We start from the raw sequence: 19,594 nt of genomic DNA, 5'->3' as shown, positions 1-19,594 counted from the left end.
AGAACAACAGTGAACAGCGTCCGTTTCCCACACAGTTCCCGTCCCTTGCTTGGGGTAGCAGTTTATCTAATGTCCATTAGAAAGCAGCTGTTATAGGGAAGTTCAGACTGAAATGAAAAAGAGGGTAGATTCTCCTCAGCGTGCCCTCTACATGAAGCACTCGATGTACCAGGTGCTGGGCGCACCAAATCTGTCGTGTTGTCAGCTGTGTTACTGTACAAATGTCCTAATTCTGGCGCAATGATAGTAATATCTTGGATATTTTATCACGAGAAGCGGGTTCAGAATTACTCTACATGACAGTGATAAAGAGTCTGCCTTACAAATCAGATCATATATCGAGTGATAGTTTGTGTAAGAATTTTGTTACATCATTTTCAAATGTAAGTTTTTAGTTGCATTATTTTACTCCAAATAGAAATACTTCACCTCTCCAGAAATTTGGGCCTATTTTTTAGTTTAGATGAAGAGACGCAGGTATGAAAAGGAAGTAGATGTTGGTGCAAAGAGTGCAAGGTTGGACTGCGCATTTCACTTCCACTTTCCGATATTTGGTGGGAAGAAATAGCTAATTCAAATTACAAATCTGACTCAATCTCTGTTGGTTTATTCTCTATATCCTCAAAATCAGATCCTTCACTTTCATCTTCCAGCAAAGTTCGCCATACTTCATCACTAATTTTCCATTATGAAGATGTCACATTTAGGCACACACTGTACTAAAATTTATATTATCAATAAAATAATATATAGAGAGAAGTAAATAACTCGCACCAAACAGAAGAAAACTATGAAATAAAATTAAATAGAATAGCAGAGCAGAGCCTGATGGTTTGTTTACAGATACAACAGCAATTTCTACTCCATTAAATACACATTTGATATTTAAAATCAGCCTTGTCAATACTTAGAGTTATTTAATTAATTATTTATTTTCACCTAATATACCATACATGTTTCGAGGCCCTTATTGTCCTCTTCCTTAGTTTTTTTTTCTCACACTGCCAAACATCTCTTGGAGCTATTCACTTATTTTTTTAAACGCCGATCTTATTCATAACAAATCTTTTTCTTGTAACCTTTACCACATATTTAGTTCCAAACATCTCTTAGTTAATATTAAATATGTGTCATAAATAAAATATGTCATAAATGTGATAAATGAGCAATAAACTACACTATTCTATTTACATTCTTAATAAAATGACTTTGCCTTGTCTGTTACATACAAATATAATCAATTTATTAAAATAAGTATCACCTAAAATTTACTAAAATCTTCCAGTCAAGATTTTTTGTCGGTTAAATGTTGCCGCTATTTCCATTTGTCCTCAAACACTCCCTAGAGTGGTAGCTCCTCACTCCACAGTAAGTGAATCTACTGTTGTCCATATATAAACATAATTGACTTTGACCATAGCCTCGGGCAACATACCTGTCAGTAGAACATCATTATCAGGATCAATATCTACTCATGGAGGAGTTTGGGAAGGGAATCAAAATCCAAGGAGAGGAAATTGAGTTTGGGAAGGGAACCACAATCCAAGGAGAGGAAATCAAAACCCTGAGATTTGCAGATGATATTGTTATTTTTTCTGAGACTGCGAAGATCTGAAGAAATTGCTGAATAGTATGGACAGAGTCTTGGGTAAGGAGTACAAGATGAAAATAAATAAGTTCAAAACAAAAGTAATGGAGTGCAGTCGAACTAAGTCAGGTGATGCAGGAAATATTACATTAGGAAACAAAGTCTTGAAGGAAGTAGACGAATATTATTACTTGGGTAATAAAATAACTAACAATGGCAGAAGTAAGGAGGACATAAAATGCAGACTAGCACAAGCAAAGAAGGCCTTTCTTAAGAAAATAAATTTGATCACTTTGAACATTGAGATAGGAACTAGAAAGATGTTTTTGAAGACTTTTGTCTGGAGCGTGGAATTGTATGAAAGTGAAACATGGACAATAACTAGCTCAGAAAGAAAGAGAATAGAAGCTTTTGAAATGTGGTGTTACAGAAGAATGCTGAAGATAGATTGAATCCCGAATGAAGAGATACTGAATCGAATTGGTGAGAGGAGATCCATTTGGCTAAATTTGATGAGAAGAAGAGATAGAATGATAGGACACATCTTAAGACACCCAGGACTAGTGCAGTTGATTTTTGAGGGAAGTGTAGGTGGTAAGAATGCTAGGGGTAGACCAAGGTATGAATATGACTAGCAGATTAGAGCAGATGTAAGATGCAGCAGTTACGTAGAAATGAAAAGGTTAGCACAGGATAGGGTGGCACAGAGAACTGCATCAAACCAGTCTATGGACTGATGACTCAAACAACAACAACATCAACAACAACAACAACAACAACAACAACTCCTTTAGCAGATTGGACAATGTTTGTTTTCGACACCCATGTCTAAAATCTGTCAGTTGTTCTATTTAAGGTTTAGTGCATTCACTTTGCCCTTGACCTCCGTTGGTGTTATCCGAATCAAAACAAATATGAACTTGCAATGGTGCCCAAACAGAAGGTCAGAAAACTGCACTTATTTCCTTGAATTTGCATCCAAAGAAGTTGTAACTATTAATGAAACTGAACTCATGGCTGCTGTGGACATCGAGAACCACAAAAAATAGACTATCTTGATATTTGTTAAAGAATTGAGGAAATTACGTGATGAAATATGAACATGTTGATTATTCAATACTGCCACTACAGTGGGTTTGAAAGCCTATCTATCCCATTGTTGCCATAAGACCTATTTCTGTTAGTGTGACGTAAAAAAATTATTTAAAAAAGTAATAATAATAATAATAATAATAATAATAATAATAATACTCTTCAAATTTCCAGTATGAAATTTATGTGTGTCAGTTGCTCATAATTTACACTTGTTGCAGGTAATTTTCAGAGATATAAATTCATCTTTCAATCTATACTCTGTTGACTCTCTTGACATTCTAGATATCTGCAGATGCTGATGAGAAAATAGCCGAGGCACGATTCTATTCCCCATTGGCTGGTTCTGTGTACTTCCATTGGGCAGGTAGCCAGCTGACTAACTCTATCGATACACTCGTCCAGACAAACTTGTATCGTGTAGCAAGACCCAAGGGGAGTCCAAATGAGGAAAGAATGCACAGGTGGAAGATCTATACCACCGACATTCTGGACACCGAGGCAGGTGGGTTACTATCATAGAAGACATTAATTAAGATTTATTTTTATATAGTTTGGTCAAAATAAAACGCCTGGAAAATATTTATAAGACTGGCGTGGAAATGACGCCTTATTGCAGGCATCGTTTCACCACTGATGTTTACAATTTCTCAGTGGCGTGGTAGTGCATTTGGCTGCTTTTACAAGTTCTGACCAACTAGTAGCATTTTTATCGAAGATATTGGCCAGGAAAGTTTTGCTCAGAATCTCTGGGTCAGTTCGTGGGTTTCACCGTGATCTACATTTGGGTCTGTTAGGTTGAAACTTCACTTTGATTAGAGAGACGGTGATCAGAGTCGACGATGCCCTTCTTGATTTTTACAGTCATCATCTCCTTCTGGTTTCTCTTTGTAATAGCCACATGGTCTATCTGAAATTCTTCTAAATGGATGTTCGGGGACCTCCAGGTTGTTTTCTTCTGCGGGCGTGCTAGAAAATGAGTTGACATAGTTTCAGATCAAAGGTCTCACAGAAATTGATTAATCTTTCTCCATTTTCATGGGCAGGGTAGAGTTCTACAGTGGCTTTGTACTTCTTTTCTTTGCCTATTTCTGTATTGAAATCTCCCATACAAATTTTGACATGATGTTTAGGAATTTGGGCTACTGTTTCTTCTAGAAGTTCCCAGAATTCTTCCACCTTTTCTGGGCCTTTTTGGTTGTAATTATTTGTAGGTCCATGAGCATTGATTAGCGAATAGGCTTTGTTTCCTGATTTGATTGCTAGCACAGAAATTTTCTCAGAGGGAGATGTTAAATTCATAACTGAATTTATGATATTCTTTCTTACTGCAAGCCCGGTGTCAAATTTCAGTGGTGTGTTAAGGACTGGAATTGCTGGGTTAGCTTTGTATATTCTGTAGTTGCCTGATGTGAAGTGATTTTCATCTGCATACCTGGTTTCTTGAAGAGCTAACATTTGGATATTTAGTCTGTCAAACGAGTCTGTTAATTGCTTCAATTTGCCGGTTTTAAGAAGTGTATTGAAGTTGATGTGCCAAGAAAATGCTTGCGTTTAGGATGAAGAGATTTGGGAAGCTCTGATACATTCCCGCATGATGTTCGCAGTCCCCCAGAATCCGATGACCGAGAAAACCTAGTGCAATCACTAGGGCCTGGGACCCCCCACTGTCCGCCACCTGGGACGCGCCACGTGGGATTATCACCTCTCCCCCTTCTACGACATCGTAGTAGGTTGTTATTGTTGTTATTATTATTATTATTATTATTATTATTATTATTATTATTATTATTATTATTATTATTATTATTATTATTATTATCTTTGTTTCATGGAAGTCATATTTCAGTAAAATGTATCTTATATCAATGTTGCTGTGAATGTTTCGTATCCTTCATTTATTCTGGTGGTATTAGTCTGAAGTTAGAACTTTGATCATGATGAAACTGAGCTCTTGTTATTTGCAGATAAGGCTCGAGAGAACTGTAACTTCCTCCAGGTGGTGTTTGATCCATCCAACGAGGGAGCAGAGAAAGGCGTCGGAGATATCGATGTTCGCCTGGGTCCTTTAAAAGTTGCAGGAGATGCACATTCCAGAGCTACTGTGGTGTATCATGACCACGGACTGAACTCTCTATCAGCAGACCTGTCAGGTCAGAGAAGTCTTTATCTAGTCATTTTCGATGCCAGGCACCATGACAGTTTCTTGACTTGTGCCAAGATACGGCAGATCACTCCAGTAACTCTAAGGTAAGATGGAATTGATTTTTCTTTCAGTCGGTTAATTAGTAATCCATTATCATACTCTTCTTCTCTGGCCTTTTGTCAATTCTGAGGTCGACATTAATGTAGAATAAGCCCTGTTTTATGGCTGGATGCCCTTCCTGATGCCAACCCAAGTGAACTTTCTCAACCTTACATGGGAGGAAGCGTGTTATGTCTGTACGTGGACTGAAAATATGGCAAATTAAAACTCATCCAGAACTATCGAACACTAGCTATAAAGATGGATATGTACCTAATATTAATTACTTACCTTGAATATTGGATGCACTCCATCGTAGAGGTGCGTAGGATATCATCAGACTTTCCCGCAGCAGCATCTTAGTACAGTGAAATCTCGGAATGCGAGTCACTTGGTCTACGAGTGTTTTGCAAGACGAGTAAACATTTAAAATACATTGTAACTTGATAAGCGAGTGAGGTTCCGCAATACGAGCGTCAGGTGTGCCTAGGTTTTCCCCTCCCCTGTGTCTTTGTTGAATGGATGAACGAGGTCTTTGGTCCTGTAGTGAAGAAATACCTTTCAGAAAATAATCTGCTGCTCGAAGTCTTGATGGTTATGGACAATGCTCCTGCTCATCCTCCAGGCCTTAAGGCCTTGAGGAGGACTTACTGGAGGAATTCAAGTTCGTTAAGGTTAAGTTCCTTCCTCCCAACGCTACTCCACTACTCCAGCCTATGGATCAGCAAGTCATTTCGAACTTCAAGAAGGTATACACCAAAACACTATTTCAGTGATGCTTCGAAGTGACTGAAGGTACAAACCTTACTCTCTGAGAGTTTGGGAGAAATCACTTCCCCAACATGAACTGCCTGAAGATCATCGATAAAGCCTGTTATGTGGTCACCAAGAGAACTCTCACTTCCGCTTGGGGAAAGCTGTGGCCTGACCGTGTTCTTGGACATGACTTTGAGGGGATTGTTGGTGACAATGAGCTGCCGATTGTCGATGAAATTGTGTCCTTAGGGAAGACTATGGGGTTGGAGGTGAATGACGGACATTCGAGAGCTGGTGGAAGAACATAGCCAGGAACTGTCCACCAACGAACTGACGTACCTGCATCGCAAACAACAGGAGGAGGTTATGGAGGAGATCTCGTGCGGGGAAGAGGAGGAGGAGGAAAAGTCGATGGAATCTCTCAATTCAACTGAGATTCGGGAGAAGTGCAAAATATGGGAAACGGTGCAAAATTTTGTAGAAAATCACCACCCGAATAAGGCTGTAGCAGTGCGAGCGATGAATCAGTTCAATGACAATGCAATGTCACATTTTCATGAAATCCTCAAAAAGAGGCAAAAGCAACAGTCATTGGACAGGTTCCTCGTTAATGTTGCACGAAAAGGAAACAATTTCAGTGAGCCAACGGATAGCAGTGATTCCGTTAGTGAAATTCGTGCTACACAGTAACTCTTCTCATGTAATCTATCGTCTCCCTCACACCAACAATGATTCTATTGTAAGGTAAAATGCAGTTTAATTTGTTTTAAGTTATATTTTGTTCCAGAAATGGTATGCAAATAAACATTTTTATGTTGTGGACGAATCACCCATGTTTCAATTGTTTCTTAAGGGGAAAACTTGCTTTGATATATGAGCGCTTTGGATTACAAGCATGTTGCTGGAATGAATTATGCTCGTAATTCAAGGTTCCACTGCATAAAAGGCATAAGAGTCATTCCACAAATAAATTATTACACCAATCAAAGCCATTATATCAGATAGTGCTGGAGATGACCGGTCTTTGATTCTACATCTTCTAGTTGGAGGTGTTGCCTGTTGCTTCTATTTATTTCTCAGAATTACTCTTTCCTGGCAAATTATGTCAAAATTTTGGTATCAAAAATTAGTAAAAATTACTCTGTAGGCTTGGTCGCAGTGTCAGAAAATGAATGTAAAATTGGTCCCTGATTAATATTATACATCAGAATGATACTTGAAGATAGTGGGTCTAAGGTACTCATGTCAGTCCTTTTATCAGCTATGTCATTCTCTGGGACACTTGAGTCGCTCTTGCACCGAGAAGAATCACTACTTCAATTTCCGTCCTCAGACGCTTCAAATTAAAATTCACTTTTATCTACGTCTGTGGAGTCCAAAATTGAAGCAATCTATTGCTCACTGACTCTCTTCTTACTAACCATGTTGCAAAATAGCTATATAAATTGCAAACAGCCGGTCTCAAAGCTTGCTACACATGCTAGACTGAACATGATAGCCTCTTACAGCTTGTAAAAAGCTAGCAGGGAGAAAATCAACTCTATTTGAGGATTCCCCTTTCAGCCAGACCTAAAAGTGTCATTTACTGCCATCTGTTGAGAATTTGATTACTGTTTTTTAGAAACGGATTGTAACAGAGTTCCTTTCAAACATTTTCCTGGAAGGAACTCTGTTGCAATATATTTCTAACTTCAAATGCCTTGAATGATAACACAATAAACCAAGAAATACTTAATAGGACTTCAAAAGCTTCTCAATTTTATTTTCAAGTGAGAAATCTACTTTAGGATGATAAAATACTCCAGAAAGCAAAACTGACCATGTTTCATACCTACTTCATTCCAGTTCTCACCTATGGACTTGAAACATGTACCCTACATAACAAGGCTAATAGTAAAATCCAGTCAACAGAAATGAAATACATTAGAACAATGGACTAAAAGACCACAAAAGACAATCAATCAATCACTACTGATCTGCATTTAGGGCAGTTGCCCAGGTGGCAGATTCCCTATTGTTGTTTTCCTAGCCTATTCTTAAATGTTTTCAAAGAAATTGGAAATTTATTGAACATATCCCTTGGTAAGTTATTCCAGTTCCTAACTCCCCTTCCTATAAACGAATATTTGCCCCAATTTGTCCTCTTCAATTCCAACTTTATCTTCATACTGTGATCTTTCCTATTTTTAAAGACACCACTCAAACTTATTTTTCTACTAATGTTATTCCACGCCATCTCTCCACTGACAGCTCGGAACATACCACTTATTACAAGTTATAAACCTCATTATTGATCCGTATTGAAAATTGGTATAGTTCAAAAACATTAAAGGTATTTATTATGTTACCTCCCCGTGGGGTTACAAGTTACAGAAATAATAGAGAGAAAATATTTGCTACCGTTGTGCATTTACCAAATATGTACACTACACGAGGCATATTAACATGTACGAAATTAAATAATAAACATTTTAACCACAGAAACTAAAATGAACAGGATAACCAACATGACGGCTACGAAAGGATAACAGGGAAGCGGCTGGGAACCATATCCAGGGAGTGGAAGGTATTGTTAATACTGAAGAAGCGAAGTCAACGTAATCCTAAACTTTACTTAACAATTTCGATGCAAATTCAAATATAAAACAATAACAAATACACCATTAAAATTTGACCACATTATTACAGCTGTTATTACAGTATACCTCAAGGTTAGACACAAATTATGTAAATTTTCACCGGAACACAGCACATGATGTTCCACTGTTTGTGGCGATACTTTTAAAAACCAAAGCAGTTTGAAAGAAGTAAGAGAAAGGTAAATTTACATTAAAGTGAAGATGTGCATGTAAGGAAATAACGTTTAAAATATAATCATGGAGCAGAGCGCCTTCAGTGGGTAGCCCCCTCAAAAACACTTCTGAGAAAGGGTACCTGACCTAAAGGGGAATACTCCACGATGAAGCAGAAAGAACGAGACAGTCCCGAGGAGAATTTACATTTAGTGATTACATCGAACGGCGTATAAAATTTAATTTACCAGAACAACAAAACGGGAACTGTCTCTTTGCAAAGATGAGGCAACTTACCGAAATGGCTGTCATATTAATTAAATTCGGTAGCTAAAGGAAACACGGGTACACTCCGGCAAAGAAAATTAAACGAAACACTACATTTGAAACTGAATACCAGAAAAGTGAATAATAATAAAGTGCTTACCGGATGGCGGGGCCAAGAGGACCCATACATTAGGAGGTGACCGTTCCCTTCAATGGTCCAACAGCATAGACGCCTTCGCAGAGCCAGGCTCTAGCGACAACGCTTCTCTCCGGAAATTAGGAAATCTTACACAGCCAATGAGCGTCCGAACTTTTCCTTCACCTACCAATTACATTTACTTTTATTTTCTCCAATAGGAGCACAGGAAAAATAGTGCTGACAAGGAACATTTGTGAATCCCCGAGAAATTTCGAAATTGGTGCAACTTTACGAAACCGGAAATCTCCCACGCCGAAGTGGCGCGTGTGGTACAGTATGCACCAGAATTACCATGACGATTGAATAATTTTAAAATCATATTAACATCAAACAAATTAAACAATTCCAAAATTCACATACCGAGGAGAGACAAAAGGTAAAACAAATGAATAAATACATTACATATATACAATTTCATCGCCATTTTCCGAGTCCAAATAATAGAATCCCAATAATCACAACATATTAAACCACCTGTTCAATACTTTATATCCACGTTTTAAAAGTGGTTACATAAATATATTAATACTTAATATTTTCGGGGCATGTTTCGCCTCTAATTTAGGGCATCTTAACCTAAAATACAACCTTAAAAAGTTACACATATTATTAAAAGAGAAGGTAAAAGATTAGCCTTGTAGCCTAATTACTAAAAATTGGTACACTTAATGTGAATAATACATTGATACATTAATAAAACATATTATTATACAGGTAATAAAGGGACTACATTTTATACGATAATCAACTGACATTTCCGTTTCCTCATTATTTATATCTTCATGTTTATGACATTAACAGCAGCCCTGAACACGTTGTTCGCAAGACATAATTTTGTGTGCTTGTGTTAACGCCTTTATTTTGTTGGCAATATAAGCAATATCACATTAGGTGAAATAACAGCCAATTTTATTTGAACCAATTTTATTAGAACCACATAATTTTATAAGAAGAAGTTTTAGTCTCGGACTCATTAATTTTAGAATTACCATAGACAATGCTCCATCAACATGTTTTATTAATGTATCAATGTATTATTCACATTATGTGTACCAATTTTTAGTAATTAGGCTACCAGGCTAATCTTTTAGCTTCTCTTTCAATAATATGTGTAACTTTTTAAGGTTGTATTTTAGGTTAAGATGCCCTAAATTAGGGGCGAAACATGTACTGAAAATATTAAGTATGAATATATTTATGTAACCACTTAAAAGTGGATGTAAAGTATTGAACAGGTGGTTTAATAAATACCTTCATTGTTTTTGACATACCTCTTAGTCGAGCAGCTCGTCTCCTTTCTCCCAAGTCTTCCCAGTCCAAACTTTGCAACATTTTTGTAACGCTACTCTTTTGTTGGAAATCACCCAGAACAAGTCAAGCTGCTATTCTTTGGATTTTTCCAATCAAGTAATCCTGGTGAGGGTCCCATACACTGGAACCATACTCTATTTGGGGTCCTGCTAGAGACTTATATAGAAGATTAGAAGCGAAGCAAACAGGAAGGAGGCTGGCATCAACTTACCTGTTACCGAGATTTTAGGAAGACGTAGACTACAATAGTTTGGACATGTTATGAGGATGGACAGAATGAGAACAGCAAAGAATTGTTTTTGACAGAGAAGAGTAAGGGGAGAGGCCAGTAGGGAGGCCAAGAAATCAATGGACAGACGCAGTGAAATCGGATGTCAGCAAAGACAATCCTCTTTCTACTCTCTTCATTTCTGATTCCAGCTTTTCATGTTTTCCCTGCAATATCTCCATGGAACTATATCTCGACCTCATGAACACTGCTCTTATCTTGTTTTGTTGTTGCTCATTATTTGTATATATAATATCTCTTCCAGGGCTCTTATCAACTCGGAAGGGGTAAAAGGAGAGGTATCTCTCAGCCAGCGCTCATCCTTCGACCCCACTTGGTTAGAAATTCACTTGACTTACCCTCGAAGTAAGATTATGGGAGCCCAGACCGTGGTGTCACACTTCAAGATTCATGAACTTCCTCCAATTCCCATACCATTACCGTCTGACGTTGTGGAAGAGAACAAATGTTTGCAGACAGGAACCATGTACAACCCAACTCTAGTCCCAGAGGATGAAGGTAAGTAGCACGTCTATCTCTCTACCGCAGGGATTGGTTATTTAGTTGTAGTTCCCCTTAGAATCAGAGCTGTCATTCTAATATTTTAACAACCACTTCAATCAGTCGATCAATCAGTCACCACTGATCTGCATTTAGAACTGTTTCCCAGGTGGCATATTACCTTTGAGTTGTTTATTTAGTCTTTCTTGAAACAATTTCAAAGAAATTAGAAATGCAAAGACAAAATGAATATTTGCCACCATGATCTTTAGGATCTTTCCTACTTTTAAAACCTCCCCTCAAGCTGATTCGTCTGCTAATGTCATTTGCATGTCATCTCTTCACTGACAGCTTGAAACATACTGTTTAATCGAGCTGTTTGTCTCTTATCCCAAGATCATGGGTTCAAACTGTGCAGAGATAGTCCAATTTTTGAAGGGTGGGGAAAAAATCTAAAATTGACATGCAGTTCGCCTGGATGGCATAAAATAAAAATGCCTGTACATGGTAACTAGGACTTTATTATTATTTTATTTTATATATATTTTTTGGTTCGTTTTGGCCTACTAGGGACCATGGGGCTCGTCTTAACTCTTAGCTAAGGTCTTCTGCTTTTTCTTAGCCCACTGTGCTTTCATTTTCTGGCTGTGTGCCGCTTCCATCCGTCCACTTAGGTCTGGTGGTCCCTGTACTCTTTTCCCTTGTGAGGGACAGTGGGAAGACTCCCTGTAGGATGGCCTGTCAGTATTGAGATCGGTTCTCTATGATCTCTAATGAGATCTGTAGTTCCTCTAGGTCTGATTTTACTGAGGTGCTCCACTTGGTCTTGGAAGCCTTTCCCCTACTTGTCACTGTGAGGATTCTGTTGGTGAATCTGCAGGGTTTCAGGTGGCTAATGTGTCCATAGGAAGTCAGTTGCCTTTTCCTTATACATGTGACTATGTCCGGATGTTTGTAGAGCTTTTTTTTTTTTTTTTTTTTTTTTTTTTTTTTTTTTTTTTTGCTAGGGGCTTTACGTCGCACCGACACAGATAGGTCTTATGGCGACGATGGGATAGGAAAGGCCTAGGAGTTGGAAGGAAGCGGCCGTGGCCTTAATTAAGGTACAGCCCCAGCATTTGCCTGGTGTGAAAATGGGAAACCACGGAAAACCATCTTCAGGGCTGCCGATAGTGGGATTCGAACCTACTATCTCCCGGATGCAAGCTCACAGCCGCGTGCCTCTACGCGCACGGCCATCTCGCCCGGTTTTGTAGAGCTAGTTGTTGTGGCTAATCCTGCAGGTGCCATCCTCCTCTCTTATGGAACCTAGTATCCTCCTCAAGATCTTCCTCTCTTTAAGTTCTAGTTTCCTGAGTGGGCCCTTTTGATTCATTAAGAGGCACTCGGAGGTGTAGAGTACAGAGGGTCTTACCATCATGATCATCATCATCATCATCATCATCATCATCACATTAAATTGGAAATGAAGCATGGTTTAAATGTTACTAACCCAATGAACCCAATGATCAGTTCATTCATTATTTGCTTGACAGAACATAACAATGAAGTAACATTAATTTGCTTTTGAGATAGATTGCTATCCAGTTTTGGAACGTACCGAACAAGTGGCTGCGGGGTTTGAGTCATGTAGCTATCAGCTTGCGCTCAAGAGATAATTGGTTCGAACCCCACTGTCGACAGCTTTGAAGATGGCTTTTCGTGCTTTTCCCATTTTCACACCAGGCTGTGCCTTAATTAGGGCCATGGTCACTTCCTTCCCGCTCTTAGCCTTTTCCTATCCCATCATCGCAGTAAGACCTTTCTGTGTTGGTGCTATGTAAAGCAAATTGTGAAAAATAATAAAATTAAAATGTTGTTCTACCTTTACGTCAAAAAGCTACATTGAAGTTCAATTTTAACAAGTGCTTCAGCACGCTGCAGTAATTTTGACACCTGGTTGGGGAAACAGTGTGAACTTGCTCAATGACACCACTGCTTAAAACCATAATCACCACCATTGTCTCTCTTTTAGTAGCATAATGTGCTTCTTTACAAGTGAGATGATTATATTTTGGCCTCATTATATATGTAATATTTTGTTTTAAAAAAATAGATGAAAGAAAATTTGAAACTGAATAAGTAAAAAATAATTTTTTTTTTTCAGGTTCTGAAAGTTTGGACACCTACGCAATTGGTGACTTGAGTGGGAAGCACAACATCTGGAGAAAGCAGCAGACCTTACAGGACCTGAACGGTCGCTATTGGGACACAAACCTGCCTCTGCAGGGAATGTTCAGTGTTGCACATCGCTCTCTGGTGCTGTACAGGTCAGTTGCATAAACAGGAGGAGGATAATAAATTCTAAAACTTTTTAATTTTTGTCATCTTCATTTTACTTTCTCAAAGCACAAAGTCATATAAGTACTGTATTTCTCCAAATCTAAGATGACCCTGAATGCAAGATGACCTACACTTTTTCCTTCAAAAAATTGAATCACACTTAAAAAGTGCTCTGGCTGATGATGACCCAGATTAGGGTCAAAACCAGTATTGCTTCCGCTTATAATTTAATAAGAATGTAACTCTACATTTCTTATTTACTTGTATTGAATAGGTTGAACTACGTTATTTGTTATTTCAATTTAATTGTGATACAGTTCAATACGGAACATCGTGAAATTTTTATCTTTAAAAGGAATGATATTGACCGTGCAATTGTTCACCTCAATAGGGAACATGCATGATCCGGGGTTTTAATTAAAAATATGCTAATCTGATTCAAAATTTCATGCAGAATTCAAAAATGTGATCAGAATGTACAAATAATAACTCCAAACGTGATAAAAATCTACGAAAATGTCACGTCACGCAAGCACGCGATCTCATTGGTCTGACGTCATCGTACAGGTTGAGTGAATTAGCAGACGAAGTAACACATAGTGTGCTGTGAGAAGCAGGATACACTTCGCGTATTTCTACTTTACGTTAGTGTCTAGTATGGTTAAATTCGAGGTCTATACATTGGATAATAATCTGAGTGGTATATTTTAGAATTAAAATGAATCCTGCGCAGACAGTGAGGCAGGAAACTTTTAAATGGTGTAGAGTTCCGATGTGCAATAGCACATCGCATACCATACCAAACAAATTGTTTATAAATGTTCCAAAGACGCTAAAACTAGGGAGAAATGGATTTTGGTGAGCCGGAGAAATGCTGGTGATATATCGGAAAAGTCTACAGTTTATTTTTTTTTGAAGATTTTAACGTAAGATGAATTTGTTTGAATTTTCAAATCACTTTTCCATGTCAGCTGTTCTAGTGGTAAAACTTTAAATTTTAATGTATGATGCTTTATTTAAATGCTTCAATTACATCTTGGAATATGAAAGTAAAAAAACAGTACATTAAATAATGCTGATTATTAAAGTATTCTCCAAACCTAACCTATGTTTTGGGTGATCCATGTCAAGATAATAAATCAGAGGGGTTATAAACCATTTTGACAACTCTAATTCTCCCAATATATCTTGGCATGGGACAGTTATGTATGTCTTTATTGAAGAGCTTAATTGGTAAAAAAAATTTAGGCTATATCTAAATACTCTATAATGTAACAAAGAATAGGCGTGTACATCATGAAAGGAAACAACGTGAATTTAACAAATGTACAACTCTACACAAAACCAATGCTTGTCTGTTGGGGTCTTATAAGTTAACAATGCTCAATTATAATAATTATCATAATATTAATGAAATAAATAACATAATTCCACACAGGTGAAAATAGTGATGTAGGTGTTTAAAATATTATCCAACTTAGCCTAAGTTTTAGGTTATACAAGCCAAGTCAATAAACCGAAGGGTAAAAATACCGCGCGAGTTGGCCGTGCGGTTAGGAGCGCGCAGCTGTGAGCTCGCATCCGGGAGATAGTGGGTTTTGAACCCCACTGCCGGCAGCCCTGAAGATGGTTTTCCGTGGTTTCCCATTTTCACACTAGGCAAGTGCTGAGGCTGTACCTAAGGCCACGGCCGCTTTGTTCCCATTCCTAGGCCTTTCCTGTCCCATCGTCGCCATAAGACCTATAGGTGACGGTGTGACGTAAAGCAAACAGCAAAAAAAAAAAAAAAAAAAAAAAAAAAAGTAAAAGTCACAGCACCCAAAGACATTCCTGTATTGAGCGACTAATATGTCACCGGGACACCTTTCTTTCCTGATATGCTCAGCTTGTTAAAAGCCAAATGTAATTAATGTTAATGGCTTCACGCCCCGCTAACTACTTCTACGATTTTCGGAGACGCCGATGTGCAGGAATTTAGTCCCGCAGGAGTTCTTTTACGTGTCAGTAAATCTACCGACACGAGGCTGACGTATTTGAGCACCTTCAACTACCACCGGACTGAACCAGGATCGAACCTGCCAAGTTGGAGTCAGAAGGCCAGCACCTCAACAGTCTGAACCACTCAGCCCGACTTGTGAAAACTAGATGAAGTCATATTTATCTTTATCATGTTTAACTTTTTCCCTCCACAAAGATACTTAATTCTCTTTGATAGGCCCTGGAAGTGGGTAGGCCAGTTGTCCCAACCATAAATATATATATTTTTGGGAATGATAGATTATAGCCCTATAGTACTATGATCTTTATTTCCTCTTTCTTTCTTTCTTTCTTTCTTTCTTTCTTTCTTTCTTTCTTAATCAGTGTATCCTTCAGGGTTGGTTTTCTCTCGGATTCAGCGAGGGATTTCACCTCTACCACTTCAAGGGCAGTGTCCTGGAACGTGAGACTTTGAGTATGGGATGAAACTGGTGAGGAGGGCCATTACCTCGCCCAGGCGGCCTCACCTGTCATGCTCAACAGGGGCCTTGTTGGAGGATGGGAGGATCGGAAGGGATAGACAAGGAAGAGGGAAGGAAACGGCCGTGGCCTTAGGTGTCTGGAGGAGAAGTAGGAAAATACGAAAAACCACTTCGAGGATGGCTGAGGTGGGATTCGAAACCCTTCTACTCAGTTGACCTCCCGAGGCTGAGTAGACCCCGTTCCAGTCCTCGTACTATTTGTTTTCAACTTTCATGGCAGAGCCGGGAATCGAAACCGGGCCTCCGGGAGTGGCACACATTAACCACTACACCACAGAAGCGGACTAGTACTATAATGCTACCTATATGTTTATGTTAGTGCTGAAATCCGATTTCTTACTTTACTAATGCTGAAAGCCCGAAAATGTAATGTTCTTCTTTAAAAGGGAATCAGTCTAGAAGGAAATGTTGAAAGTGATGTGATATCTATCCAGGTTCGTTGTTATCCTAATACTATGGGTTACAGTACATTGCACGTATATAAAAGACGCCACTTACAAACTTGCTTGTTATCCGCGAATTTCTGCGGCCACAAAAGTCACATTTTTCAAGAATGATGACATCTACACATGGTAGATTGTCTGACTGTGCTGTTTCGAACCTTTCTTCTGTCACTTCGAAGTTATTCGCGATCGTGAATAATAAACAATCGGCTTTTAGCAACGGCTGATGCACAACGGCTGATAGTGCTCCATGCGGTACTGGATCGTGACGTCACAGCGCGCCGCTTACGTCAGAGGCCGTTTCACTCGCCTTGCGGAAAGGCACTATTAAATATTTTTTTAATGGTAGAAAACAAGGCAACATACCACAATGTAATACGTTTACGTACTATTTCATTGGTGTACTTTTCAAAAAAAATATTTTTGAAAATGATGCATGTTCCCAATTATAAGGTCAATAATGCACAGAAGTATGTAATTCGTATCACCAGAAATACCGTGAACTTGCCTACACGTGACAATGGTGCTGGTCACATTGTCAACAATGGCAGCAGATGTAATTTACCACCAAGTAGCAGTCTTGCATCTTGCTGCAGGGTCCAGAACATCAATAATAATAATAATAATAATAATAATAATAACCTAAATTCAACTAATATCACCCACCCTAACAATAATAATAATGTTCTGGACCATCATAAAAATGTGTAGACCGCGCTGCAAACGGGTCCTGGCCGGGTAATGACTACGAATACAGTCCGGCCACGGGTTCAGTACCGCCAAGGCACCCAAGATAACACCACGCCGGATCTCCTCAAGGATTTGATCGATATTAAAAATGCTTATAGGAAAAGATGGCAAAGATTTAGGGACCCAATTGATTGGGTGGAATACCTGGACCTAGTCCGGGAAGTACGAAATCGGTTGCTGGAAAGAATTATTGAAAAATGGGAGGAACTTTGCCGTAATCTCTCAGAAAACGAGTCAGATCGCGAATTTCGGCTCATTATATATAAAATGTTAAGCATTCAATTATAAATTTCAGTATAATACCATAGCAAAGCACAGATATCTTGCTAGTATTAAGATAAAGTTGTAATTCCACTGGGCAAATAGGGGCAAGTATTCATTTATAGCCCATCTGGTGGCCATGATCGTTAAGGCATTGAAATCTAAATGGTCTGACATCGTGGTTAAGCGGTTTGAGTCCCGTTGGCTGAAAAAAATGTCACCATGAGAATGTTGGCCGGCAGGGTAAGAGAGGTGGTGGTATACAATTTCTAATCACTAGATTGCGTGCCAAAAGCCTGGAAAAAAAATACCAAACTTCTTCGCAGTGCTTATATAGAGTAAAGGTATATGACATTGTTGATAGTGATTCGTCCATTGAATGGGGATGTAAAGCTTTGAGCAGACCCCTTGGTGTTATTTGACGGGAGCATGCTATGTGCCGAAACCAGGTTTCACCCTCTCCCTACCTCATTATCATAACCAACCCACATCCAGACACGCTGGTCACCTATGGGCGTCAAATAGATAGGCCTGCACCAGGCGAGACAAGCATGTTCTCGGACACTCCCAGCACTAAAAGCCATATGATAGATAGATAGATTCATTTATAGGAAGAGAGATGGGAATAATTTAATTTGAAATTATTTAAGAAAAGATTAGGAAAATAACTGATGGGGAATCTGTCCTGTGGGAAACTGCCCGCAGATCGGTGGTGATTGATTGATTGATTGATTGATTGATTGATTGATTGATTGATTGATTGATTGATTGATTGATTGATTGATTGATTGATTGATTGATTGATTCATGGGTTCCACATACAGACTTTGGTGATTTCACCACCTCAGCTGTGACGGTGGTTTATCTTGCTTGCCTGTTTTTACTGTACATCCTTTACTATCTTAAGTATTCATTTGTATTGCAGGAACAACACTCCCTGGATTTGTAACACATTGGCCCGATACCTGGCTGGTCCTCAAAAGTGGAAAATGCCAATGTTTACAGCAGCAGCTGTGTATCGTTATCCAGTAGTGGGAAGAATCGTGTTTCGCCAGCCTCGTGATCAGCCATGGGCTGACACCACTGTCATTGTTGAGTCTCTTGTTCATGGGGATGGCACAAACCTGAACAACACGGGCGATCATCGATGGGCAGTTCACGAGTTTCCACCTGGAAGGGATTTCTACAATTGGTCGGGTCGGTGTCTAAGCGCTGGAACCCCTTTTAACCCATACAAGGTACTTTTATGCTTGTTACCTAAATGTGTTGTCGAAAGAAAGAATGTCAAATCCATATTGACTATATTTATTACAAAGGTAACTAAAATAGATCAGCTAGTCATTATTTCTTGTAAGAATTTATTAAGAGTCTTGTATTTGTATTGTTCTGTATTTACTATATAGTAAAAGAAAATATATGATTGGTCCACGTTAGTCAATACACAAATGTATAATCATTAGGAATCTTAATTAAAAGTTCCACCATTATTTATTTTTCAAAATAACGTGTATTCGTTAATTTAGGATATGTTTCTTCCCCATTAGGGACATCATCAGCTAATGAGCAAACAAGTTAAAAATAAAACAAGGATATTATGACACATTTTAAAGATAAAAAGTGATTCAGTTGGCGAATCAATCAATGGTATTCGATTAAAAATATAACTGTTTTTTTTTTTTTTTTTTTTCAGAAAATATACCAGACATACTGTTAAGAGAATTTTGATTTCTATCCTGTTGTGTGTTTGTAGTGGTTGGCATCATGACAACCCTCCCTTAAGTTTTGTTTAAAAAAAGGATGACAGTCGTGAAGTTCGCAAGGCGTGTGTTTTTTTGTTCTATTGGAAGTTTTTTTTCTTCAGTAATGGTGTTAGGAAATATTCCTGTACAATAAATTATTTTTCTTATAGATTAAGCTCCAAATTTATTATTATGGAACATTTTCTGGCGACCGCGACAGGACATAGTTAAGGTGGAGGAGCGAGTTAACTGCACCGCAGTATTTCAAGTCACCAGTGTAGATCTTGCTGGACCATTGTATCTGAAGACTGGAGAAAAGGCATGGCTCGTGTTATTCACCTGCGCCGTCTATTGAGCAGTTCATATTGAGCTTGTCAGGTCTCTGTCAACAAACTCATTCCTACAAGCCCTACAAAGATTCATTGCTCGCAGGGGCAGGGTGTCGGTTATCTACTCCGACAATGGCACAAACTTCACAGGGGCTAACCACGCTTTGCAAGGGTTAAACTGGGAAGAAATAGTTTCCAGTTGTGTTGTAGAA

General features: G+C 38.6%; 1 protein-coding gene across 1 annotated transcript in view; it reads left to right on the top strand.

Annotated features, from left to right (window-relative positions):
* Positions 1-19,594, top strand: part of Rsod (Related to Sod) — an 82,782-nt gene that overhangs the window by 13,698 nt on the left and 49,490 nt on the right. Inside the window, exons 4-8 of the mRNA XM_067154991.2 lie at positions 2,966-3,185; positions 4,648-4,930; positions 10,784-11,037; positions 13,166-13,328; positions 18,240-18,552. Coding sequence (XP_067011092.2) covers positions 2,966-3,185; positions 4,648-4,930; positions 10,784-11,037; positions 13,166-13,328; positions 18,240-18,552 — 1,233 coding nt within the window. The remainder of the gene's footprint in view (positions 1-2,965; positions 3,186-4,647; positions 4,931-10,783; positions 11,038-13,165; positions 13,329-18,239; positions 18,553-19,594) is intronic.

This window comes from Anabrus simplex, chromosome 10, assembly GCF_040414725.1.
Source record: "Anabrus simplex isolate iqAnaSimp1 chromosome 10, ASM4041472v1, whole genome shotgun sequence".
Taxonomy (NCBI): Eukaryota; Metazoa; Arthropoda; class Insecta; order Orthoptera; family Tettigoniidae; genus Anabrus; species Anabrus simplex.
This window is presented reverse-complemented; position numbering and strand designations above follow the sequence as displayed.